This window comes from Calliopsis andreniformis, chromosome 10 (assembly GCF_051401765.1).
Source record: "Calliopsis andreniformis isolate RMS-2024a chromosome 10, iyCalAndr_principal, whole genome shotgun sequence".
Classification (NCBI taxonomy): Eukaryota; Metazoa; Arthropoda; class Insecta; order Hymenoptera; family Andrenidae; genus Calliopsis; species Calliopsis andreniformis.
In genome coordinates, this window is record NC_135071.1 from 20,836,070 (window position 1) to 20,864,039 (window position 27,970).

The window sequence follows — 27,970 nt, forward strand, 5'->3', positions numbered from 1 at the left end:
AGAAATATATATATATATATATATATATAATTATCGTGTTTGTATAATTAGATTCGAGGGTGACTTACTGGTGGGTCTTTCGAGCACTCTTTTGCGAACCTGTGCTAGACATACCTCGTGGGGCACCTTTAAACAGAACGATCATTCATTATTGGGTTCGAACGCGGCCATTGTCGTCGTCTAATTGGGACACGCTTTTCTTTTGGTTTCGCTTTTATTCCGATATCGCACAACGAACACGTTCCGCGGTCTGCTGAAACTACCCTGAACGCTTCGCTCGAATCCGAAACGAAAGGGATTCGATTCTCGTTATTTTCATCGACTCTGGTCTATAATTTAAGGGAAGAAAAAAGAAAAAAAGTCAAGAGGAGAGAAAAAGAGGGAGACAGAGATGAGAGAAGCGTCGATGATACGAGACAAATGTGATTAATAAACGATGCCACGTCTCTGTAGAAAGAGAATGCCACATGAACGTTTGTACGTCAACATCTGCGATGCTGTTACCGACGTACGAGGCGAGATCAGGCGACACCAACACGTAAAACACGAAACTCGAAGCTGAACACGTCCGTACAGACGAATGCAGACAGTTCTGTTCTGCTAGTCGACCAGCGACGAGCATGCACAATAATACATCATTTCGTGCCTCCAGGCGGCCCGTTCGATTTCACTGCCAACAATCGATGATCCCCTGTCGCGCTTTAAACTAGCCCCCTTAATGTTTCCCAATCGATTTAAAGTGTCATTCTCATTGTAACAGCTCCCCAAATGTAATTCACAAGATATTTTCAAATGATTAAATACTGAAACTTGTTCATTTTCAAATCATCCAATATAGCCGAAAATTTGCGACTTGCGATCGTCGACTGTAGCCAGGAAAGAAGTCACGAACACCACATTGAAGCGCGTCTCATGCACCGACGCAATTGGCAATAGTACTTACTGTTATTCTTGTACAGCAGGATCTCGAATTGATCGTGAACCTGGCCCTCGAGGGATTCCTCTATCCTAGCGATCGTCTCTTTGTCCGTCAACTCCCCGTACATGAATTCGCAGCGGCAGGACTTTTGCATAACCTACCGACAAATCGACAAACATTGCCGCGTTAGCGCCTCTTGTCAGCCTTTGACAGCAAAGCAGGGCACAGAGAAAACAAGCTGGAACAACTGGGGGATAGAGCGCAACAGCCACTTTGCTACCATTCAATACTTACTTTTACGGTTTCGGTACACTCGTGTATGCGAAAGCGAAGCAAATGGTTGTCCGCAATGGAAAACGAGTAACTGTAATTTCTCTCAGAGACAATCATGTCGCGACAAGTACGAAAGCGATTGTACTTGAAAGAAAAAAAAAGTTACAAAAATTCCGATAATCTTTCCATCGCCACAAATGCTAATTGGAGCTTCGACGTAGGACAGCGCTGAATAAGTCTGACGTAATTACGCGAAAAGCAACAATGGGAAAGTGGTAATTACTCGAAATCGTTGCGTCGCGAGATACTCTGCTTTCCACCTTCATCTTTTGTTCGTTATCGGTCGAACAGGAAATTAGATTGGAATTGAAAACAGCGCGAGTATAATGTAGGATTACATTCAACGGATCATCATTGCAATCGGATTACCAACTGTAATAATTGTTAACAAAATTCGTTGCATCGCGAAGCTGACGCGAGAAGCAGTGCTACCTTTTCCAGGATTATGAGGTGTCCTGCAGGGACAGAGCATTTTCTGGGGCAAATTCACGCGTGCGTTTTAGTGACTCGGAGAAAACGGAAATCCGAGAACAAGGGTAGATAATTTCAAGCGAATAAAGAGGGTTTTAGAGAAGCAACCAGCAATTACCTCGGCACGATTATAGCCAGAGATTTTGCAAAAGCTTTCGTTGCAATAAACAATGGGGAAGTCGACGATCTGAGCGTTCGCCAGGAGAAAACTGCTGTCAGCTGTGAACAGAAAGAGAAAGCAAGTACAAGTTAGTTGGTGACTAATCAAATTCAGTTTTCATATTATTCAAATTTTCAAACTTTCAAACTTTCAACTTTTCAAATCTTCAAAAATTTGAACTTTCGAATATTTTCTAACCGTCAAATGTTTCATATCTAAACGGCGAGTTTATAGCGAATCAGCTCTCTACAGCCTCGTCAGCTATGGTGCTGCGGGTGGTAGAGAACGAAAGGGATTGTAATCGATTAAACCCCAACTCGACAGAGTCGAAAGAAAACAAGGTAGGTAGATGTTATAGTGTAAGCGAGTAGAACGCCAAGGAAGCTCGTGACACGGCCTTCGAGCTTTTCCTTACATTTCCCCGACATTTGCCATTTCCGAGCGACTCGCTCGGGAACGATAACGATAATTGTGGCTACGCGCGAATTAACTCAGTCTCTCTGCACGCCAGAGTCAGCCTCGCACCACGTACATACTTGCTGTTCCTTTCGACGCTCACCTCTGACCCGCTGTCTTCCCCGCGAAACGGGTCAAGGCCATGCGCACCGACTTTACACACCCCCTCTATCCTAGGTCGAAGAAGTATTCAACTCGAAACGCTCGTTTTCTTCAATCGATCGATCAGCTCGACTGCTTGTAAGTTGAGAATTAGCAGAGTAACGACGGTTTTAAACCTTCTAATGTACTTTGCTCGTCAAGTCTTAAGCGACGAGCACGCACGAAGTAACAAGGTGCCTCGAGTGAACGTCGAGGAGACGAGTAGACGAGGTGAAAGGGTCTGCGCGATGAAGAGGGTAACAGAGACTACTAGTAAACGGTCGGTTGCAACAGGGTGGCACTTTTGATCGAGTATCCTCTTGAACAGGTCGGTTCTTCGACTTGAAAGCCTCTGAACGGCACATCCTCGAATGCAGTCAAGCGCATGGCCTCTCGCTCGTAGCCAGGCCTACATGCAACAGGGGGTGGAAAGAGTTTGAGGGCCAGCGGTTTGCCAGCTGGCGTCCCTCAATTCCTAGCCACATTTGCCAATTAAGGACGAAACTGAGATCTATGATTATGCGAGGACTTCTGCTCCTCAAGTATGCTGTGTGTTACATAATTCTCTTCTGATAGAAACTCAGTACAATACTTTACAGAAATGAGTTATAGTTACGCGGAACATCATCCCCATTTTTTCCGCTTCCTCGACAGAAACGGTTGCCAAATTTTCTGAATATTCAAATATACAAATATTCGAAATTTCAAACCTTTAAGTATGCAGTTAGATTATTAGGTATACACTGGTACACGCAAGTTTGATGAGACTAGAGTAGCTACCATGGCACAAGTTGGTTCTAGTAATGTGTTTCACGCTACGACCTCGTCAGGGAGCTGCGAGTTTATATGAGGGGAACGCTCTATCCTAGATAGATACGTTTCGTAGAACTGGAGGCGAGAGAGGAAGTGATGCGCCCAAGGGAAGAGCACGATTGCAAATAGAGGTTAGTTAGGTATGAAGCGTAGCCTGCGATCTACTAGACGTCGAGTTACGAAGTCACTGCCAGCTGGATTCTTCGGTAACTTTGCCAACTCGATAAGAATGATGGGAAGGAAATTGAACATTAATATTATAGGAGTCGCGAGGGACTAGTTTGCCAAATTGGGGATGCTGTTGATGAGATCCAGCCCCAACAAGAGAACGAAACTGCAAAGGAGGGTTGGAAAATTAGAAACGAGGCTTCCGAGTATTTTGTATTAGATGATAATATTAAAAGACTCGGTCGTAGCATCTACTTGGCTTCTTATTCGCAACTTTTTGATGCGTTTACCGAGGTAGGGACAAATCCGATTCAGCAAAGCAAAGTGGCTCTTGAATATGGATGAGATTAACGGAGCGATGTAAGGGAACATTTGAAGCCCCCGCGGCGATAAATAGCCCTCTTTTGCCTGTAATGATGAACTTTCGAAAGCACTCGATACAGCTCGCGTTACCTTTAATCGAACAGTTCATTTTCTCGCTCGAATTGAGATATGAGCGATTCCGAGAGCTTCAAATTGATTCAATTTCGAAATTCAATTGAAAATATAGACGTTGTGTATTGGACCGAGGGCATTCACAGTGGCGAAAGTCTATTGGAGAAAAGCAAGTATTAAATTGGTTCAATTGGTCGTATCTCGAACGAAGGAAGCAAGTAAAACGAGCGACGCATAACTCTCCTCGAAGAAATGCTAGTAGTTCAACTCAATAATGTGTCAACGGAAATCCGAGTCGGCCGGAAATCGATGGAAACGTCATATTCCTCGATCAGCGTCTTCTCCCCAATCTGTTCCGGTCGCGACAACAATTTTACGTGTCCTGCGATAACTTTCTTCGGAGAATAAAAATAGAGATCATAGAAAATAGAGCGAATAATAGCAATGTAACTTAACAACTTGAACGGACAGTAGAGTCTAACTAGACTCATAAAACAGTAGAATGTTTTATAATTCAATAATTTACGAAGTGAAGCGATACCCACGACTAGGTTTCTGTCTTCTACTTTCAAGCGATAACAATTTTATAGTAGACAATTAAAGTCACGACTTACAGTTGTAAGTCCTGTAAAAGGGTCTTAAACAATACGATATCGTCGAAATCTCGGTGCCTTATCGGAAGCTCTGCGCTCGGCGCTCGGCGCTCGGCGCTACTGCTGATAGCTTGTACAAAAGTCGAACTGTAAATTGTTCGCTGGACAGATTACAAGCTCGAGCAGCAACTTTGAAACAGTTTATTTCGCGATGACTACTCGATATGCGGTGGAAAATGAGGTAATAGGTTTCGTGTTTCTCCGCCCGCACCATTATTGCGGCATTTATTCTAATTTCTCGCCGGTGTTTCTCGGGGTGGCTATTAATTCTTGCAAACGCTCGTTATGTGCTGCATTTTATCGTCGACGGGTAAATATTTCCTTCCGGTTCCGAGTAAACGAGCAATAAGTCCAATAAGATTGGACACTGGCTCGAGCCACTCTAGCGGGCTGATTTATCCATTAGTTATACTACTTGACGAAATTTTATACAAAATTCGCTCGTGGTAAGTTTCTCTCTGCGTTCATCCCTCGTTTAAGTTATTTAGTCCTTAATAATTTCAACTTTCTAAGTGTTGAAATTTCCAAATTTTACACTTGAGAAGGTTTCCTTGTGTTGCCAGTGAGGTACGAGCTATGAGCTCCAATTCCCGACTTTTTGCTAACTCCTCGGTTAATCGTTAATGAAAGTCACCGAGAAAGAAACGGAAACTAGGGCAGGAAAACGGGAGGGGGGACAGTTAACAGCTTGGGAAAGCATCGGCTCGCACGGAAATTTCTGTATCTCATTAGCAAGATAACCTGACCGTGACGCAGTACGGCAAGTTAAATAACAAGATAATCAGATTAGGCGAAATTGAATAAAATTTCGCGTAACTCGTGGCCACGGCGAAAACTTTCTTCGACAGGCCGAAGAACTCGCTGTTCGAATCCCATTTGTTCCCTGTCAACCGTTCCACCTTTGACTTTTCAATCGTGCAATCGAACACTGTATTGAGAGGCCTTCGGTCTTCTTGCAGATGTGTTTCGATTAGTCAGACGACTTTGTCGAAGCCACCGATTCGTAGGAACCTTCAAGATTCTTCCGTCTCTGACGAGGAGAGCGAGAAATCAGGTGGACACGCAGGGTGCCACCTTGAAAACGAGCATTGACTATGCTCGCCTTCGAAGAAGGTCGGTTGGCTTTAGTTGCGTTATATTTATCGCCTGGCATAATCGATAGTTCGTCTCTCAGGTAAACAGCGTGGGAGTAATCGTTATTTCGGGCAAAGGCGTTGCATGCTCGTACTTGAACCACTTTTCACATTTTGTTCCGTTCCGTTTCATTTTGAACGCGATTGAGCGAAAGTTAGCAAGAAAAAATGTCGGCCGAACGCGCCGCTGAAAAATTCATACGTTTCCTCGCGCGACTCATGGAACGATGCAAAGCGAGCACCAAAAGAAATCGTGCCTTCTACGCTGAACAACAACTTATACAGTCAATTCTCGTTATATGTTCGTCGTCATATATGCGTTACATGTTCATCGCAATCCCCACCATATAATATACATATAACGAAAGTTTACTGTACTCGTACACGCGACTCTCTGGCGAGTAGCGTTAAGACCTCGTTTGCATCTCGTTTGAGCGAATCACACTGATTACTCGTTCTAAGTCCATTACCGTTGCTTTGTCCTAGAGATATTTGCAGTAAATTAGTGTCGCGTTTGTGGAGCCTTAGGAACCGACCTCTGACGACAAATGTTATATAGAGGGTGGACTAGCTAACGTGACCACCTCTCAATTACTTTCGTTATTTTCAAATCAGCATCCAACTATTTTTCGAAATGAATAAAAAACATTTTAAGCGATGCACTAATAACAAAGGTAAGTTAGTTACGCACGTTAGATGGTTTACCCTATATGTATAATACTTCTGGCGCCTCTTTCTAAAGTCTCCTCTGTCTTCGCCTCTACCCCTCACACATCGTCACGCAGACAAGCACGCGGTTTCTGGCGTCCAAGGGTAGATTATCGTTTTTACGTGAAAGGGGAAAGATGCTTGGAACTGTTCGAGGCGTTTCATTGGCTTCTAAGTAGAAAAGTCCATTAAATATCGAATGTACCTGCGTGCGCGTGTACGCGCATTCGTCTCTTTTCTATCGTCAGCAATCCTTGTAAAAAAAAAAAAAAAAAAAAAAAAGACGTCCACCGTTCACCGTATACAGAACAATATGTTAATTGCGAAATTTCATCTTTGCTTAATCTCTAAAAAGATTTCAAGATTTAAACATTTGCATAATTATCTAAATATTTCGAAGCTTAACGCTTGTTCACTTTTCTTAATTGTAAGAGAACAAGCAAATTACATAAATACAGTTGATAAAATATCATTACTGGCTTTGCAACTGTTAATGCCGCGCGAGTTTGATTCTGAATCGGTCTACAAGGTCTGACTAATGCACACTCCTTCCACTTGCGCCGCGACTGAACATTAATGGGCCATTCTACTGGTAGCTCGCCACGCCCGGCTAATCGCGCCATCGTAGGCGTCGTGAAATTTTACGCCTGCTAGCTCGCAACGTAAACTTTATACTCCACGTATAGGCGAGTTTAACTTGATTTAATAACACGTTTAACTTGTAACATTCTTTTTACTATAAAATATTTCCTTCTACCTTATCCAAGGTGCCTTCTACGTTCTTCATGGCCGCTGCCGTAGAGTGATTCATCACGCAGCGAACACTAAAGAAAATGAACTACAAGCTTTCAAGTTAAGCAATAAGCTAAAAAGAATCGTAAAGCGTGGCTCGCCCAAAGGTTCCTCACTATCCTAATTTTTAGAAGATGTTTTCAATCTCGAATACCTTCGCAGTGAGACGATGGTTGTACACGAAAGACACGTTTTATTACGCACCTAGCGATCATGTTCACCGAGTAAGGTCAACCCAGAGTAGCTGCTAGCCTAATCTTGATTCGCACGCGAGTTTCAGCCACGACCGAAGTCGGATTGCTGGGTCAAGGTGCAGTCCGCGTGTGTGCAGGTGCTCGCAGCTGCAGGTGGCCGTGACGAGCGTGCTTGCACCTGTCGCAACGCGGCTAGATTTCGCGCTCCTTCGTGTCAACCCTTACGCACGAAAATCATGTTCCACCTTTCGATAGAGTCACGGACATCCACTGCTGAGAAACTCGTAGAGAAGAAATGTTGAAATTGAAAAGGTCACGGGATAAATCGATGGCAAGTGTCAAAAGCAACGTCGACGATGCAATTTTATGGGAACTTTCAATTGCCAGTATCCCTAGAGGTTCTTTATCGTGACCCGCCATTAACAATTTAACCTTTGCCCTCCGCAAACCAATCGCTGATCGTCCACGAGATAATTTCGGTGGACACACGAGCTTTCGTCGGTGGAGAAATTCGACAAAAAGGCGTCACGTAAAGCGGTAAAGATTTCTAGAAACATCTTATCGAATGGTTGTGAATTCTGGGTTGCCGAGAGGAGGGAAGCACGGTATCGATGTCGATGAGACGAAAGATCCAAACGTTACTCCGCCGTAATCGGGCCAAAGAATCCTCATGAGCGAGCTATCGAACGAGCGACAGGTTCGACTGCATTCTCATCGATGCGCCATTTCGACGATCAATAACGCTTTTAAAACGCGCTGCGACAATATCGATGCCGTGCTGGCGACGTTGCTACGAGAACCAACCACCATACCGCTAGAAGTTATTCGGTTAATTATCGTGGCGGGAGAGACTTTCCCAGCAGTGGACTAGAAACAAACTTCCTCTGCTGGGTGTCCGTAACTTTCACGCGTCTGAATAAAAGCTACTTTCTTTTCTCTGGGGGTCTTAAACGAACAGATTACTTCCAGCGCCACATGAATTTCTTCGCGATGGATTATCAAATACCAATGACATACATATGCATTTGCCTAATGTATTAAAAAAGATTGAAAATTCCAAATTCGAAGAAATCGTGAAAATAAATACGATAAATGAGTATAAACGAGCGGCGCATGCTAGCAATGACTGAGTGGAACATGTCGCTGATTGTTTCGTGCGAAGAAGCGACCGAAATTTAATAGAGCTTCGGCTGGCATTGTGCACGGGCCGAGCGATCGTTGAAAATTGCCGATATTCACCGGTGAATACGGAATACGGAACGATCCGGTGAATGACGAGCAGATAACCGAATCAACGCCGGTATCTCCGCTATTAGGAGGCCGACGCGACGCGACAATTCCCTCGAATAATGGTCCGCTGCTTCACGTGCTCGCACATACCTACTTGATATGTTTGTCGAGAACGCGAATCCCTGGATTAAATAGATTTTATTGGAGGAACTACTTTTCTCGAAATGTTTCAAACTTTTCCAAGTAAATGCTACTTAGAATAAAAGAACGATTCCTTTCAATACTGTCCATTTTCGAATTCCTTTTCCCAATCCTGAAACTGTTCGAGTCTCAAGTAATCATTAGTTCTAAAAGTTCTCGATTTAAGTTGTATCTAGTTTGAAGTTTCTCTCATATTTCTCATCTTTTCCTCCTCGTGCTGGCAACCAACGCATTGGTCAAAGAAGTAAAACAGTTTGAGAAGTGCTGCTGGCAGGAAGCAGAGACGGAGGGGTGAAAATTAAGATCGTGGCGATTGTCACGAAAAGGAAGCAGAGATGAATTTGGGAAAGTGTCTCGGTACGGTACGGCCCCTCGACTCGCACGCGACACTGTTGAAAACATTTTTTTCCCCAATGACTTCTTGGATTTTATCGGGCACGACACGCACGCACCCTTTCGCCCCCAAGCTGCGGCTAGCGTTCTCCAACGAAAAGCGAAACTGCAACGATTACGGTCACGACTTGTCGGTGGAACGAGCGTGGAACGAGCGTGGATCGCGTGTCGTCGTCTGGGGGTGGCTTTGTTGGGAACCTGTCTCAAGGCTGATCCCGTTGCTCGAATTCCGGTGACAACCCCCGTGACTCGTACCAACCCAGATTTAATACATTCGCCAATTTCTTTCTAAAGGATTACTAAATTCATCTGTTTCAGTTCTAGAAATATTAGACTGGACAAACTTGAAAGCTGCTCGAGAAATCAGTGAAAGCAATGGAAGCTCGTTACTTACATCCACTGCACACATATTCAAATGCAATTTGACATCGTGACACCGCCTGTATTCTTGTTTATAAATTACTCAAGTTATTTTATAGAAGGAAGTTAAGTTATTTAAAAGTTCGCAGACCTTTTTCTACTCTCCCTAGATATTTTATAGTGAAAAGGTTTTTACAAGAAAGAATGAAAGGCAGAGACCAGTAGCCGACAAACATTACTTCCGCTCTTCCTTCGTTGATCCTTATCCCCCTTTCGTTTGGATCTTCTATCAATCGCACCCCTCTGAGACTAAAAATAGTTGCAGTGGCTTTAAAGGAAATTTATGTCAAGTCGGGGGATGATCGCGACTATGCTGCCAACGGGGTGACGACATCGACGAGCTATTGTCTACCCTCTTTTATACTCCTTTCGGCCTGCTTTTTTGCATTTTTGCTCTTTCTCTCTCTCACTCTGCTGCCACATTCTCGTTGCATCTTTTCGCATTACCGTGTTTCATGTTGTCGGCTCGAATCACCATTGTCGTCTACTCTCTCGTAAATATTTTTTTCTCGCGAAACGATCCACTAGCGGGATCATCTCGCGCGAAAAAACCTTCCCTTTCTTCTTCTTCGTAGCTTCTGCAAGCGCCTATATTTCATCTTTTATCGCAATCCATTTTGGTTTGTAGTCAATCACTTTCGAATGAGTCTCCCCTGCTACAGATGCGAATATTGCGTGCCAGAAATTATTTCTTCCCAGGCAAAAGTATCAAGGTTCCTCGAGACCTAAATCAGCCATTTTTCGTCTCGAAGTCGAACCGGATTTCGCGTCACGGTGAAAAGAAGCTTTAGTATCCTGCGCGTGAATGTTTCAACAGGCATGTAACAAATTTTTCGTCGTCCCAAGTAGCTTGAAAATTTCAGGGGAAAGTAGCTTCCAGCCAGGAAGCGAAGAAAAGCCGATGGTTAATAATTTAGAGGAGAAGTGGCAGCGATCGTTTCGAGTCCAAGCGTATCGTGCATGGAGAGACTTCCGCTTCTGAGACACGCGACCGAGGGTGTGCCCTTTTCTAGGCAAGTCCAGAGACTATTAGCCCTTTGAGTGTAGTCAATTTAATACGTTGCGCGCATCGCGTGTGAAAATTTGAATGCACTATGATCATGGCAAACACGGTCCATGTTAATCTCTTGAAAGGCTGCAGCTGCCAGTAGTAAATGAAGAATTAAAGTGCTCGAAACGTACAGGGTTGCTGGACAGTACGGTTCTACGACGTTCTGTCAATGAAGGATCGTTCGATCCGAGTCGCCAGAGACTCTGGCTCGTCGCGGGGCGACTTTCGAGTCAATCATTCTGTCATCCACGCTTTTATGTGCGCACAACGGTTCTTCGTCCCCAATTTCCTTCGATCGGGGCGAGATTCCCTCGAGCGAGTTTTATCATTCTGTCCGCGCTCTTAAGTATTTTCTTTCTTTTGCCATTCCATTTTTAGAACCGTCCCACTTCTCTCCCCGCTCCAGCGTATTCTATCTCATGCCCGCAACTTTGTATTCATTTTGGGCAAGCTGAAATCCCTGCCGGAGGTTCTTTGTCTGCTTCGACGTTAGCCTATCTGGCGTTTGCCTTCTTCAAAATCCCTCCTCTCCGACGCTATTGTGTCAGACCAACGGCACGATTTCTCGGTGATTCCATTACCCAGTTTGCATTCGCCGATGTACCGTTTCTGGAAATCACACGCGGATCCTTGCTAGAGGATACCGATATTGGATATCCTTACACGGCAAGCATCGCTGCATCGCTGTTTCTACCCGAGACATGCGCGCGATTAATTATTCCCAGATGTTCCCAGCTCGCTTTTAATATCACTCAAAGAAATAGAACGATTTGAGATTTCTGTAGAGGACATACCGATGAAATCTGGCAATCGGTGCAAGGAACAAGTAGGTACCTACGTCTTCGTAGCCCTTCGTACATATTCGGCACTTCGTTTTCCAATTAACCCGAAACACTATGCATGGGGAGCCAATTAGCGGTGAGTAACGAAGCTCGGAGTTTGTAGAGGATCGAAATTAACAAGGGAGACGAACACAGTCGTCCTTGCGAGGCCAGCAGATGCGTATAATGGCACTCGAGGTGAGAATTACGTTAGAGAAAGGTGCCTCTTCTTTGGCCAGCTGTTTCTTCTTTTGAGGATTCCTGTCTATTTTTACTTGCCAAGAAATTATTCCCTGTTCCAGTTTCTACAGTCAGTCCGCTCCGAATTGCACTAGAATTTGCGCCGAGGAAGCGAGAAATGATCAGCGACGCCTTTAGACGGCGGGCTTCCTCCGCGCAATTTCGATGACGGCCCTCGCGGGAGACAAGGTTACACGAATCACCCGTCATTCGTTAATCGATCTATTATGTAACGTCATTTCGGGACGCGGTTAATTGGAGGAATTTCCAAGCCTGGAGACAAACCCGTTCAGGGATCGAGTTAAATGGAAATTCAACTGGATTCCGAAATAATGGCGAGGGTGTCGATTCGACTGCATCCTTTTTCCATGTTGAATTCGCGAGGTACTCAAAGCGACTGCATCGAGTGAAAATGTAAACTTTGGCAACAGACAAATCGAAAGTGCGGAAAATACGCGTCGCTTCTGGCGCGATTAATTCCCTTTCTCGAGTGTTGAAGTCAATCAGAGCTTCACAAGATTCATCTCTTCGGTATTTCATCATGGAGCACCAGATCAAAGTACCAAATTGCTAAATTGTTGCACTTATCTCGCGTAGAAGAGGAGAAAACATGTTAAAGACAATTTTTTTCCAGATTCAGATTTTTCAACAGCACTAGTGTTCAATTCATGAGGCGACAGTTGAGCTCTAGCGCGATTGTTAATTGCGATGCTGCGATGTGTAAGAGCCAGCGAGAACTTAATTCGTTTAACGAGCTCCGGTTCACCAGCAGACGAATTTTTGGCGGAAGTTCAGTCGGTTCCAGCGAACAAAATAACGCAATTGAGTCGCAGAGCGATTCAAGCCACTTTTCAATTCGCCAAAAATCTCGGCCGACCAGCCAACGAATAATGCAATTCACTCTGCTCGAATATAGGTTGGCGATTTGTCTTCCTCGGCCTTCTTCGACATCCCTTCCCCTTGGTCCAGTTCTTTCATCCCCGTTTCAGCGAATTTCGACTTTATCAGGCTTGAGCTTTGTTCAATTCAACGTACCTCCACATCTATCCGCATACCACTCAGACCATATCCCTCCTTTTGACCCTATAGGTGAACTCTGACGAAGAGAACTTTCCAAGTGTGAAGTATGAAGCGTTGAAGACGTAAAGCGTAAAGGTAAAAGTATTGGAAATTCTAATATTATTTAAAATTTCAAAAAATGAAAATTCAAAATTTGAAAATTCAAAAATTCAAAATTTGAAAATTTCAAATATTCGTAGTCTGTCCATTTTCGTTCCATTGTTAGAAAAGATGTAGTTAACATTTACGATAACGTTAATGCTCAGGTATCTTCGTTCGCTCCAATACCAGGGTTAATTCGTTCATAGTTTATTCAGTAACGAATAGTTTCGACGGGCAGCTCTGTGGAACTTGTCCAGACATGGAACATACCGTCGAGCTGCCACGAATCGATCCATCGAGAAGGGATATTAGATTGAAACAGGGCCAACGCGATACAAAAGTTGCATCCGCGAAAAGTTTCCGCACGCGAGTAACCCACGAGTTCGCCAGCCGCGATCTTGCCGCAAAAACCAGCATGGAAAACGGAGGAAAGTTTGCACAACTCGGCTCACGAGCCGGCCGCACGAAAATATTTTCTAAATATTTCGCTCACCGACCTCGGTGCGCTTCAATAACCAAGCAAAACGGTGAACACCGTGACGCGCCGAATTCCATGCTATTTTTTCGACGTTTATATTTTTCTGACGTTTTGTCATGACTAAAGTCCCGGCGACCACGAGTCGAATCTACTTGCATCTCCCTGTTTTCATCTTCGAAACAAATGGAATCGCTCTCGTTGTCGTTCGAATAGAAGTTTCAACAAACTTCAAGCTTTCTATTTAAGCGATTAAGCGGTTTTTTCTTGGTTGTCCAAGAAGCAATAGTTGCCACTTGATGAATGCATTCGACGAACAATACAGTGCATGTAATTAAACCTGGAATAATCGAGACAAGATGGTTCGATTTCTTTCGATGCATCAGATGAATGCTCGACGAAGGTATGAAAAGCTTATCAGTCAGAGAAGCAGAAGTGTCCTGGAGCGAAGGAAAGAGCGCAGTGGGAATGGGGCGGGATGTGGGTGGTCAGGGGACAGAGTCGGTGGGTGAAAGACGGTCGGGCGTTTCCGGCCGGTTTCGGCTCCGTCCGCTGGGTCATTGGGTCAAATCTTTGGTTACATGGGGCTAGTCGTGCACAGGGGCGGGCTGTACGCGTTCACAATGCAAACTTCAACCCTTAGCGGCGCGGCCGGTTCGTTATTCGATGCACGACTATTTTTAGAAGTAGCGACCGCCCCGAGTGAGAGGAGAGGCGAGCGGCTTCGCGGCTCCGCGGCTCCGCGGCGACCAGGTCGAGCCCGAATGAAAGATGAATAACTTGAGCAGTTGAGCTGCACGAGACACGGTGCCCCGTAAACCTTATCCCCTTCGCCGCGCCTCTCTCGCGAGAATCGAGATCCCGATATCGATTGCAAAACAGCCGCGCCGCGCCGCGCCGCGCCGCGCCGCCGACTCATCCGCTTCTCGACGGTTATTAACCTCGGCCCGACGCGGCTGTCGATGCCAACCGGTGAATTGGACGTTGTTCCGATACGGGACCGATGTTTATTGGACTTTCCGAGGATCCCCGATGCGAGAGTGATTCGATCTTCAGGGTCGTTGCACATGCACCGTCCGGGATGAACTTCGGGGTGCAACTGGGGACGCCTGAGTTTTGACTCGGTCCCATCTTCAGAAACAGTGCCTTATACCGGTTAATATACTGTTCAACCCTTCCAATATTTCGAATATGGATTCCTGTCCACCGTTTTTATAAACCACTTGGAGTTCAAACACAATACTGTCTCGTTACAAATCCCTAGAGCTGTTTCTACCTGTTTCTACCTATTTCTACCTTTCAATTGTAACGAGACGAAGCTGTGACTCTCGTATGAATTATGTAAATATGGCAACCGTTTAGGGAGGTGAAAACGAAGATGCTGGAATGTGGATTCCAGTCACGAATCAATTGATAAGCACCTTCTTCGGTCGTTCCCGATTTTTTCCCTGTTTTTATTCATTCCTGAACTTACGTCAGACGCGTAACGCCCGCTGCTCGAAATAATGGCACGTTCTTTGCCCGATATCGTGCAGTCGCAGATTTTCCCTAGAACTTGTGCCATATTCTGGTTGGCAAGTATACGCGTCGGTGCAGCCGAAAGCGAGTCGTGCACAGCAAGTGCGATGAATATTCTAAAGAGAGACGTGAGATAGTGGGGGATGCGTAGCAGCGAGATATCGGGGAAACGATGCAGCGATAGCGCCGTTAAAACGAACGCTCGATTTCGCTCTGCTCTATTTTACAACTGTCTCCGTTTGCATGTAAAAGGAGAGACAAAACGTTCGTCCGTTCGAGAGAGAAGTCGCAAAGATAACATGGGGACAACGTGTCTTACATAACAAAGAGACTTGCTGGGTCAGAAAAAAATTACTAGAATCTGAAAAATCTAGCGAAGACTCGTCCATTGCTAGTTAAGGACTGACGTGTATGTATTTCGAATCGTTTCAGCCAATTCGCGACTGAAATGAGAACGAAGCGTATCGCAAAAATTGCGCGCATGGATTTATCGACGAATTGATATCCCTCTCGTGTCCGGTAATTAACGGCGCGCGTGATTAAAGTCGCGTTTGTTTCGATTACGAAAAGGGCGTTGTGTTGCAAGCAAATAAACCTGCCTCGCAAAAAGATTCAATCTTTCCAACATAAACCGAACAGCATTTTAAACGATCATATTTCAGTCTCTTAATTCTAGCGATTGCTGCTATCGATCAGTTTTTCTCCCCGCGTTAATACGCGTTTAACGACTCCTTGGATGTTCAAGACGAATAACAAAGCGACTGTTTCTGCCCCCTCGACTTAGAACTGGTGGAAAAAGAAATTGTTCGTAGATTCCAGAAATACCGACGAGTTTATTGAGCCGATAAAGCATTATGTAGCTCTATTGAAAATTTCCTGTGGCCTTCACAAAGGGATGAAAAGACTGAATACGCGCGCCGTCGACGTCGTAAAAGGTCACCGGAGCTGCGTTCAAATCGAATGCTTCGAGGTATCAAAGCGTCCGCTGTACGTTTACACAATCTCTGCTACATCGAATAAATTAAACGCCTTTGTCCTGCACAGTTAACGATTCAACTGACCGATTGCGATCAATAATTCATCTGGGCAAAAGATGTTCTATTTATTAAAAAGCCATCTAAGGTAAAGCTGTCAGAGAAGAAAAATGAATTGAGTTATGACTCAATTTCACATCCAAAACTTTGGAAAACAATTAATACTGTAATTACTCGGCGAAATGGTCCAATATATTTGCCATAGACAAATTGGTACACAAATGAAATCTGTCTGGGTTGAAAATCATCAGTGTGCATAGATGCAATGAAACATGGCAGATTGTGAAACTGTATCGATGAACATGAATCGATTCTATATTACGAGTTTATACAAATTTTCACTTCAACAGATTGTCCTCTACCTATTCAGATCCAACTTCTGTCCCTCGAAACGATCGTTTCTCCGTTATCTCGGAAGTACCGAGGCGATATTTGCTCAATTAGCATAACGTGTACCGTGCTTATAGCCAGGGAAGAATAGAGTTCAAAAGACTAAGAGAAACTCGCAAGGAGAGCTTTAATCGTGTTTGATCCTCCCTGAGTAGCAATGTCGTTGGGCTACAGGAAATTTTCTTTTAAGACCGAACCAGATCGTTCCTCGATCGAATATCCGACTAATTAGTCGACTTCCACTCATTTTGCAATCCCGAGGCTTCTTCGATAGAAATTGAATATCCAGGCAGAGGGAACGCGAAGGTAGCCAATCGAATTAATGGAGTTTCCTCTCGGGGTTGATAAAACCTGACAATGCGCGAGAATTTAAAACGCTCTTCGCGTTGATGAGAGGCCTGTTCTTGACTAAGTCGCGGTGTAAAAAGATTACGCGTTCCTTAAACCCTCCGCGGTCGTTTGACGACCCCCGTTTCAAGGGTTAACGGGCAACCACCGTCTGGAGAAGTTAACAACAACTACGGACCCTCTTCGCGACGTCGCCGACGCGCTAAGAGCGGTAATTTTTTACCGACCGTTTTGCCACGAGGACCAAAAACAGCAGCACACGGGTACGTGACTGTGGCTCCTCTTGACGTCTCTTGCCGCTAGTTAATTTGTTCGCGGCACGTGCGAATTTGAGGACGTAACAGGCTATGCACGAGTGGCTCGTGGAACAAGTGCAAACAAGAGGGAAAGTAGTAGCGTTCTTTACGCTTCCATCGCGCGAGCAAGACCCTCCACTGGATCAATCTAATGCTCTTCGAGTCTTTATTGATACTCGGAGGGAGAGAAATGGAGAAGGAATACCTATGCATCTCAGGGGTCAAGCTTTCAGCGTAAATGACGCGCCTGTTGAAAAGAAACTGGAGATTCGACAATGCCTTCGCGATGCATACGTTGAAACGCGAACTACGCGTAATCATGCTGCGCGTTCGAGTTCCGAGATAGTCCCAGGAGTTTCGAGGAATAGGTCGGAAGTCAGGCGGACGCTGGAGCCTGAGGGAATCCTTCCAAGTTTTTCAGAAATCGAGGAAACTTGAATCGAATGCATCAACCGAGTCCCCGAACTCGCTCGAAGAGTCGAGCATCGTTAAAATGAAATTGTCAGTTTTTTTAGGACCCTCGACTTTCTAAGCGAGGAAAATTTTGGGAAAATTTTGGGAAAATTTTGGGAAAATTCCACCAATTACTTTCTGCTCTCATTACCCATCAATCTTAAATATTGCTTCACATTTTGTTGAATATTCAACTTGCAGTATTTCTTTATTTCCCATTAAGCACCGCGAAACGAGCAATGCCAAGAAAGTTAAAAATGGGATGAACGTAGAACAAAAAGGCTAAAAATATATGGGTATGTCTTGCCAACTGCATCTACGAAAATTCCCAAAGCTAGACACTTCCATCGTTTGCCTGCCTAACGTTGTTTCTACTACTACGGATAGAATTACGAGCTATTCTAGAAGCTCGGTAACTAGAGCATTTCAAATTTCTACTGAGATCCGTGGTTTATTCGAGTAATCAGAATGTCTGCAATTGAGCGATGAGAACTTAACTTGTTTGTACTTAAGTCCCATCCCAATACTTCCTTACGCAATTTCTATTCTTTATTTAACAGTTCCAGAACAAACTTACTAATTCTTTTCTCCTGAAAGTATATCGTTTCCATGCGAGGTAAGTTTAAGACTTAGTGCCGAGCAAAGTGTACACTCGATTTGTCGATTGTAGCAAATAAGGCTAGGGTAATTCGAAGGACAATTCGATCTAAGTGAATGCAAAATATAAGACGAGCTGAGTCGCTGCCTAGTACAAATCTCACGCAATAATAGCGATCCCCGCCCTGGAGAGACTGTCTCAATATTAGCGTGACATTAGTCAATCGTTTTATCTCGGCGGAAAGCCGATTATGCGATTTCGTATCTTCGCAGAAATTTCATCCCGATTCCAGAACGTGTACGCGTGCCTATCTCACAGGCTCTTGGGAATTTGAGGCATTCGAGAGTTAATAGGTCAATGCCAGCAGCTTCTACACTCCGTTTAACCCTTTCATAGATTCCTATTCATCGCCGATGACCTTTGGTCGGCGGAATCTTTCAACTAACGCCATGTTTCCTAACTTTACCGATCATAATTCGAGAATACTTTCGTGGATAGATCCTTGTGAGCTATCTACTTAAAGGTTAGAAAGGTTTGTTCTGAGTCAATCAGCTGATCGAGTGTTAGTCATCGAACCGTTGTTGAACAGCAAATTGAAGATAGAAGAACACATTTGACTACGAGCGTGAAATGTATACGAAATTATAGAGAATGTCTGTTATAAAAAATGGAGAAAAAAAGCGATATCAAACGACGAGCAATCGTAGGACCACAGCTGCTAATGTACTTTAAGTATCAAGCAAGAAGGCCAATTAACGATCGACTCGTTACCGAGCGACCGTATTTCTTTGCACGTGCAACGAATCCAAACAAACGCGGAGAAAGGTGCCCCCTTCTCTACCTTCACCCCCCACCCCAGTGTATCAGCGATCACGCGTTTCATTCGATTACATTAATTAAATTCATCCCCTGACGAGATGAGTGGGAGACGACATTACCGGTTGTTCATTTCCTCAGCATTGAAAGCCGCGTTTAAAGTAAAATCTATCACGGTCGTCGCGGATAATCCCGTTATACGAGGCAACTTTTATCTCAACGCGTTTATCGCGATTACGTAAAGTTATTAGTTTGACCTGTTTCTCTGACAGTGAAAAAGAGAGAAATAGAAGAAGAAGAAGAAGAAGAAGAAGGGACGAAAGTGTTCCTAGCAGTGAAACTGGACGAATTTCAAATATTTAAACTTCAAATTTTTAAATATTCAAATTTCAAATTTCAAATTTTTAAATTTTCAAATATTTAAATATGCGAATTTGAAATGAAAAAATGTTCAATTATTTAAATATTCAAATTTGAAATTTTCAAAATCTTTTTCGAATGTAGAAATTTTGAAACGAAATGAAGCTAAAAAAGAAGTATAACTAGGTAAGTCTGTAGTTAGTATGAATCTTTTCTTCTCTTTTCCTCCCTCAGAGAGACATCGAGCCAGTGAATCCAGAAGAACTGGTCACTGTGTGTAGACTCGTTTGAAATGATCGATTAATCGGAAAAGGAAACCAATGAAAGCATGAAACTCACGTTGGCTGCTGTTCCGCCGTATGATGTTCTCGAGGAATGTGTTTTGCGGGGCGACCAGGCCCCTGCGCCCCCCTGGCATCCTTTCTCCCTTGGATGATCCCGGACTCCGGTCGGTCGGCCTATCAGGACCTCGGCCAGCCTCTGGCTACCACGGGCTGCTGTCTTCCTCGCCGCATCCCAAATAGCTTCTTCTTCGCGAGTCGACGTTCTCGTCTCTCTCTCTCTCGATAAGCTACCACGCGGACTGTAGCGATCAACACGCGACTATGGGCACGCACATCACTAATGTCATGACTCCGGGACGCCTGACCGGCATCGCCTCAGCCCTCGAACCAATCCAGCAACCCCTACACCACCGATCATCCGATTGTCCGAGCACCTCGCGCCTCTTCCCCGACGAGTCCCTGGGATACGGCCTAGTCGAAACTGGGCTGTCCTCCGATATCAGCTGAAGGCGAGCTGCTCCGCTCGTTCGTTGGTCCAGGGAGCAGCGCTGGCTCGTCGAGGAGCAACGGTGCCGAGGCGACGATGGGAACGGGGGGAAGGGAGAGGACGGCGATTCGGATTTATCGAGGCACCGGCCACGACGTCGATGGGCTCGCGGAAGTGTCCTCGGCTGGCGGAGGCGCGATCGATGGCCCATCTAACCGCAGTCCTTCCAGGTGATCGCGCGCGCTATCACGGATACCCGATGGCAAGTAATTAGACGACTGCGCGCTACCTGCCACGTCGTTCTCCACATCCTCGGCGTCCTCCTCGGCGTCGGTGCAGCTCGTGCCCGCGGAGGAGAACATCCCTTAGACAGGGGAACGCGTCTAAGGACCAATCCTCGGTCACATCCTCGCCGCTCCCTGCGAAGGCCGCCTCCTCGACCGGCAACCGGACAACCGACCTACCTCCTCTCGAGACTGCTACTTCCTGCGGTAGCAACCTCGACGGAGTTCCCTTCAAAACTTTTCGGGAGCTTCGAGCGTCTCGTTCGCTGGAAACTTGCTGGAACAGAATACAAAAGAATGGTTCGAGTTTATTCGCGTTTACAGCCGGGAGCTTCCTACTTAGACTTCGGTCAATTAATTTTCTAAAAACTTGGAACATTGTTCGAACACTTGCTGAAAGTAGATCAAAATTCTTTTAAAATTCTTTTTATGTCACAGTTGATCAAATATGCCGAGTTATCTTTATGAATACGCGAACGAGTCTTGTTTACTTGAAAGGGAACAAATGGAAGCCGAAATGAAGGATCGAAGCACAATACTCGCGTAACGATGGAAGACGGATCAAAGACCCCTGAGCTTTGGAAAAGACGAGAATAATTGGGTTGGAAGCGCTTCATCAGCGCTGGATTTCTATCGAGTACTGTAACACTGTGAAACGTTTTGAGGATCGCGCTCAACTTGATGAAAAAATCGGCTGGAAAAATGGGACTCCCCAGTTTCCTCCTCGTTACCTTCTCCACAACTGGATTTATTCAAAATAACGGAAAGCGTTCAAGTTTCAAAGCGGATACGGAGGACTGAACAAAACGTACAATATTTAATGAAACTTTCTTCTGTACGACAAACGGAGTGTTAAAAAGATAATAAATCGTTCAATACCCCCTACTACTGGACGTGTGCTATTGCATTCAAGACCTCTCCTACCTGAACCTACTAATTTTCCTTCAACTTTTCATTTTCATCGTATCTATCGAATTATTTGAAAATATTTGGAACGATACTACTAGGCAACGGATTCGGTCGATCTGAACGAGGTGACGCTTATTCGCTCGGTATTTTCGAGGTTAAAGCGTCGTTCGAGCGCGAGCACTTGAATCGATGCTCGACCCCTTAGAATTACCGGTTCCGTGCGCCTGTACTACCAAGCTAAAATTAAATCGAGTAAATTGCTGAAAATCGCCTCGATACCTTCGAATTATCGAATCCACGTGGAAGCTGACTCTCTCCTACTACCTTTGTAGAGGAAATCACATGGAATCGAGTTTCACCGACTGCTCTGCTTCCCATACTTTTGGGCATGAACATCACAATTGATAGAGGCTACCATAGTCATTTATCACAACTATCAAATTTCAAATCAAATCAGGAGCATTATTCTCAGAATACCAATACTTATTGACGATTTCCTATTACCGCCTAATGAGTTGTGTCGATTAATTATAGTGGGAAAGCGTTTCTAATACCGCCAATTATACAATATTCTCGAACGGACCAGGTTTCCTCTGTTCTTCAAAGGCGAATTTAATCTCCAAGCCAATACGCGAGAACAAACCAATCAACGATATTGGAAACAACGAAATCGGGCCGTCACGATTTACAAGAATCCTAATAACGCGCGAAGGTCGACCGAAAGTGGAGAAGTAGTTCGCGCGATCGATGCCAAGTTTTCGCGCTAAAAAGCAAAGTCTAAGCGAAGGGAACAATCGAACGCGATATTGGAATACACTTCGGCCATGTTCCCGCTGGGAAGAGTGCAGGAGGACCTTTTGAACTCCATGGAAAAATTTCTGTCTACTCGGCGAAACATCGCTCGGAGGCGGTATATATTACCCGATTCCCCTTTGAGGAAGAGCGGGAAGAAAAAGAAGAAAAATGAAACAAAGAGGCGGAAGACTATGGAAAGGGGTGCAATCAGGACGAATCGAGCAGCGTAATGTTCTTCCTGGTAGAGAAAAATTGGAAGCGCGCGTTTCTGTCTGCAAACCGAAACTCCTTCAACTCTCTTAGACATTGCACTGTTCTTAGATACAGCTTTCTGGCTGCTACAAACTCCTCTGCACTCTCGTATTCCTTTTCTGTAGGAACTCCTTCGTCAGAGATTCCGAGAAAATTCAAACGCGTTAGTTAACGAGTCGCCGAAAGCTCGTGTGAAAAGAATCAATTTGTAGGAGACGGAGGCAAAGTCTGTCCTTCATTGAAACAACAGGGCAACCCCAGGAAATTAGATTCAAAGTTGCAGCGTCTGTTTAATGGTAAGAGGAAACTTTGCAAATCGAGTTATAGCTTTATCGATCGTCGATAGATTGCAAAAAAAACGAGATGCGAACTGTAGGATTTTGAAAAAAGTAGCACCTGGTCTGCAAGGGACACGAGAACAACGATTTTCCATTTTCCGATCGATGTTTTCCTTGCTTTACCGTCACGGGGGTGGAACTGGGGGCGAGACTTCCGGGAGATCAGGTTGTCGCGGGAAAGAAACAGTGGCAAAAGTGTAGAGAAGGCGAAGAAAAGAGGGCAAAGACCGTGTCGAGAAGGAAAGAGGTCACCCGGATTTCGAGCGGTCCGCTCTGACCAGAAAGCACCGCTCGTATCTCAAGGTAGCCCATCATTTTTCGCTGGAAGCAGTTTTTGGCACTGAACACTACGCTTATCCTCCTCCGCCCCCGTCGCTGATCGATCGTTCGATCTCTGAGCTGCGTTTTTATACAGGAAAAAACCTACGTTCATCTTTTGGAGACACTTCGAATGTTGGTTGGTAGGAACTAGAAGTGTACCGAAATCAAGCTACTTGTCTTATTATCTGATTTATCATGCAGGTTTTAATCTCTTTTCAAGGTGGGGATCGATTTTACCGACAATTGTATCGTAGACATAGTTTGTGTACGAGTCTGTCTCCGATAACGCCCACTCCTTTCGTTAAGTTATCATCGAGGAGACACTGCACTTTGTCCCAATAAGGACTCTCATCGTTCTCGCGATTTTCTTCACCCCAGAAGCCTATATTTCTCGAAGACTTAATCTATCGCTTCATTCTACAGACATCCACGTCGTGAATTAGAACCAAGGAAAAATAAAGTGGCAAAAATGTTACAAAATCGTAAGTATTTGTTCCTCTGAAAAAGGAATCGCTTTGAAGCATTGTTTAAAAGAGGTGACCATCGACCAAACAGACTAGACAAAAAGGCTTAAATCTTTTTATTTCGAAAAACACGCTCTTTCAGCAAACCAGTGACGATACACGGCCGATGCGAGGCCGCCTCACGCGTACGAGAAAGCAGCGTTTCGCCTTCAAATGAGAAACGTATCGATCGATCGACCTTCCTTCGTTACGCGAAGGTGGACTACCTTTTCGACTTCACCTTGCACCTATGCCACGTGAAAAGGTAAAGGACAACTGAGCCTAATAGACAAATGTAGTGAGAAGAAAATAGAGGCGTGCTTGGTAAAACAGTTTTAGGAAAACACCATTTGTATCTAGGATAAAACTGTAATTTTCATTAAAAAGGCACTGAAATATACATTACCTAAGAAACGTAAATATTAAAATGCGTTTCACATTCGAAAAACTCGGTGCACTTTCTGATCGTTAAAAAAATAGCTACGTCGCTAAGAAACGGATCGTCGAGAGGAGAAAAAGGACAAGTTCGATATCTGACAAGCCCCCAGGAGACTCGAAACAGTTCCGTAACGGGGATGTTTTACGTAACGGTCGTATAAAAAGAACCGAAACGATTCCGTGTGTTCGAGAAGTTTACGCTCCAGGTTCTCGCGGTCAATCCGGGGATTCGGAGTAGGAGATGACGTCATTCGCGCTCGAGGTGGCCCTGTTTCGCGAATCGACGTCGTTTCCGCGATCCATGCCACCAGGCGAGGGGGTGGCGGGCCACGAGAAACCCATTTCAGTGGTCCCGTTCGCGACGTAAATTATACACTCGCACGACACCACGACGCGCCGCGCTGGATCGTCACGGCGATGACCGATTCGCGGGCATAGAGAATGCAAATGCCGAGGAACTCAGTCGCACCTTTCCCAGTGAGAAAAATCAAGAAAAAGTTTCTATTTCATCTATGCAGCTTCTCAAGCGTTGAGTCCTTGACACACTCCCAAAAAGACTAGATCGTGTCGCGAGAAAGCGAGCGAAGGCAGGAGAAGAAAAGGTTAAACTCGCAGCCAAGGAGAAGAAAAATAGAAGAAGCGAAGAAGAGATGAAGGAGCGATTGGAAGAGACGCGAAAACAAAAGCTGCGCTGCCGAAACAAGGATGGCGAGGGATGAAAGAGGACATTGAAAAACGAGCAACAGGAGTGATCGATGACGCGAACGCGGGGAAATTGTATTTAGGCCACGGGATAACGAGTCGCGTATACGGTTTTCGATTTCCCACGAGAGGTCAGGCAAATTCATAACCCGATCTATTCAAAAGGAGAGATACAGCGGAATTGGTCGATTCGGTGACGTAACGATGGCCCACTCGTTATTATTTCAAGTCGATATTCGCAAAAAACAAGCTGGAGAAATCCTACGTTTTCTCCTGCGGAAACTGAACTGACACAACAAGTGAAAGATACACGGAATCGCTCTGTCCTATTCAAAATAATTCTCAGCAGCGCTGAAATATGCGACGGCAACAAGATTGTCGACGTCTACGATCGAGAGGCTAATCTCCGAGGAAGTATACTGGTGTCATTCGAGTAGACAGTTAATCCGAGGTAAATTCGAGGTAAATTCGAGGTAAATTCAAGGTAAACCGAGGGAGGCGGGAGTGTATCGGAAATGCATAGACAACGCGCCGTCGGCGAGCCGCGAGCGCGAGGACAGTTTGCAAATGCGGCGACCTGTGGACCTGGCACCAATCCAGAACTCGCGTCATCGCAAAAAGAAACAAGGTACGGTTTCAAAAGGGGGAATGATCCTCGCAAACGTTGTCAAAATTGTTCCCTTTGTTCTGACTTTACCGTCGGATCCACAAGAATTATTCGACAGGTCTGAAAATCGTCCGAGCACGTGCATCAATTCAAATTCGAAGATTAAACAAGGCGAATTTCCCTTACAAAATCGCTTCGATGTCTTTGGCGGACTGTCAAAATCATTATGCTTCAAAAACGAAATATCTATGACATAAAGTACTGTTTTACTTTAAATAATACGCGGGGGATTTGAGTTTCGATGTGTTCGGGTCTAGGGTCAAAGAAATATAAATGCAAGTACAGCACACTACTTGTTTGGTCTGCAAAGTCCTTCAACAATAACCGTGACTGTTTTCGCCCGAGTTGTTAAGCGTGTCGACCTCGATCCTATCGCGCAAGCCTTTCTCGATTATCTTAACTGTGAAACCCTAATAAATCCAACCCATTCCCCTTCTTCTGAAAATCCCTGATAATTCACGCCCCCCGAACGGTGCTTGTCTCTGCAAGGTGTCCTAAACGCAACCTCTGTCAATGACGAACACTGTGTTCTTAATAAAAGGGAACAAACCCACAAAGTTCAGTCATCAACTTTTTGGCTTTGATACGAATTTCAAGTATCCTTCTCGTTTCCCTGCGACCCAAATATTTTTCTTTTGAAAGACAGCGACATGGAATCGCGGTAAATTCGTGAAAACGATCAACTATTCTTTATCGTGCTCTCCCTTCAAAGAGATCCTCATTTCTCGTGGTAAAGAGGCAAATCCTAAATCTCCTTATCGACAATCCTAGTCACGATTATGGAAAAGAACGGAAAAGAGGGAATGAGTGAAGCCTTTGTACTGTACCTTCAACTTTTGCGAGGTTGCAACTGCACGTACTTTCCCACTGCTATCATCAACACTAGTTGGGAATTAGGTTCCAAGGGTGGATACTAAATTACATCGTGTTTGATTCAACTTGATGGATTCAAAATTCACCAGCAGCACATCTGTTTCAATTGAAATCACTTGTTTTGCGAAATTGAAGCAATTGGTAACAACACTACATCCACTGAAGTCTCTATTCTTTTCTTTTTTCTAGCGAAATCTTTTTTTTTTATCTCGTTGAACGCTCGATTATACTAATACCAGCTGCGAATTGCTAACTCCCGCCGAATGAGCTGGCGCGCAACACCGTTTGACAGGCCTACCCCTTCGCGCGAACTTCCGATCCAAAACAATCCTCGTGCGAAACTGACCTCTCCGGTCGAAGAAACGCCACAATTCCACGCTCGAGATCCCCACCCTGAGGTCCTCGAGGTCCTCCTGACCTTACCACAAAGACACCAAACTTCGACACAGTCGGCTGCAACTTTAACTTCTCCGAACCCCGATTGGACCACCTCGGCCGCAGACCTATCGTCAGCAGGTGACTTTCAGACCGCGAGAAGACAACTGATTAACCTGACGCGCAAATCGGAGCGGCCCAATGACAAAAACGCTTCGAGAAAATCAATCGCGAAGAAAACTGCATCGAGTCTCCATCCCCTCTTCTCTCTTTCCCGTGAGACAACTACGAATAGAATAATTCCTTCGAGAACATAATTACTTAACACTTACGCGGCCATCGAGCGGCCGTACCACTGACAGCGGATGATCGTGGCATCACAGAGGGGGAATCAATCACGCTGCCACGCGAACAGGAACGTTCCAATTTCGATAACGTTACGAGCACCTGATCGTCCCTGATCTACGAGCTCAACGTTGGTAACACGTTCCATTTCCTGCTATCATCGTCAACCGATGACTCTGGAGTCACGGAAGAGCGACTAATTAATCTGACTCGCAAACCGGAACGTTCCAATCTCGCGAACTCTGCTTTGCCGTTTTTCTATCCTCTACGAGGACCCTTTCCTATTCTTTAAATCCTGAAAGTTGATCGCGAAGTAACCACATTTCCTAACCCAGCCGTGAGGAAAGGGGAGGTGAAAGAGTGGGAATGCTGTGGCGCACCACGCGACCACAACGATCACGGAGAATCCCTTCAACCTGGATCGCGGTTGCTCGAAAAATGAACGTGTCCGATCGAGTGGATCGTCGTACCGATCAATCCCCATGCGAGCAGTGGATGGCATTATCTGCCGTCCCGTACGAGGGTGGTTCCGTCCATCGCGTTTCTGGATCGTATCGCCCCAAGGATCGATCGTAGTCGTCGGGTGCACACGCGCTGACCGGTTGCGGGTACGCGTCCAGGAAACGCGTCCAGGAAACGCGTCCAGGAAACGCGTCCAGGAAACGCGTCTAGGACACGCTTCGTCCTCGGGGTTCCTCCGAGGAGATCTCGAGGATCATCGATCGTCAGGGGAAGGATGCTCGTCTCGAGCAGCTTCTCTCCTCGTTTCTCTCCTCGTTTCCAGCCCCTTTCAGGCAGCTTCCACGCACTGCTGCTGACCTGTCCTCCTTGTCTACCCGTCTATGTACCTTTCTACGTGTCAGTGTGTATTCGCGCAGATGAATTCCGAAACCCAGCCGTGCGGCAGGCTGACCGAGTGGCGACTGAGACTCACCCTCTGTGGCGGCGCTGACTACCCCAGCCTCCCACCCCACAACTTCTACCTCTACTTCCCTACGGTATCCCTACCTTCTCGCCCGCTTTCAACCCTCTCTTTCGCGTAATTTCGCTTCTGCATTTCTTTGGATCCTCTTTCCCTTCGTCAAAACATACGTTTGCGGAGGGCTTTTTTCGATAGCTTCCCCCTATCATATCGGACCGATTGGACCAACTTTTACAACGAATCAAATCATTCACTTCCCGTGCGAGAAATACTGACAAATACAAGCAATATGAT

At 45.2% G+C, this 27,970-nt stretch overlaps 2 protein-coding genes across 4 annotated transcripts in view; both read right to left on the reverse strand.

Annotated features, from left to right (window-relative positions):
• The window catches only part of Eag (potassium voltage-gated channel protein ether a go-go), a 36,349-nt gene extending 16,698 nt beyond the window's left edge, over positions 1-19,651 (reverse strand). For all 3 annotated transcript variants that reach the window (XM_076388022.1, XM_076388023.1, XM_076388021.1), the window contains exons 1-3: positions 19,521-19,651; positions 1,842-1,942; positions 944-1,076 (exon numbers count right to left, since the gene is read on the reverse strand). In XM_076388022.1, coding sequence (XP_076244137.1) covers positions 944-1,076; positions 1,842-1,942; positions 19,521-19,599 — 313 coding nt within the window. In that variant the 5' untranslated portion in view covers positions 19,600-19,651. The remainder of the gene's footprint in view (positions 1-943; positions 1,077-1,841; positions 1,943-19,520) is intronic.
• Positions 19,652-20,393: 742 nt separating this feature from the next.
• LOC143185148 (uncharacterized) lies at positions 20,394-27,885 on the reverse strand. Its single transcript, XM_076387884.1, has 4 exons — positions 27,763-27,885; positions 27,647-27,706; positions 27,225-27,594; positions 20,394-20,513 (listed from the first exon to the last, which is right to left on the reverse strand). The coding sequence occupies exons 1-3, from the start codon at positions 27,883-27,885 to the stop codon at positions 27,256-27,258; spliced, it is 522 nt and encodes a 173-aa protein (XP_076243999.1). The 3' UTR covers positions 20,394-20,513; positions 27,225-27,255.
• Positions 27,886-27,970: the final 85 nt, after the last annotated feature.

Bases quoted from the DNA above. Each gene is read 5' to 3' on its own strand.
- LOC143185148 (XM_076387884.1), bottom strand. From the start codon at position 27,885: ATGATAGGGGGAAGCTATCGAAAAAAGCCCTCCGCAAACGTATGTTTT. The intron at 27,707-27,762 runs GTAGGGATACCG...AGGCTGGGGTAG, and splicing joins GGTTGAAAGCGGGCGAGAAG to TCAGCGCCGCCACAGAGGGT. The intron at 27,595-27,646 runs GTTTCGGAATTC...AAAGGTACATAG, and splicing joins TCAGCCTGCCGCACGGCTGG to ACGGGTAGACAAGGAGGACA.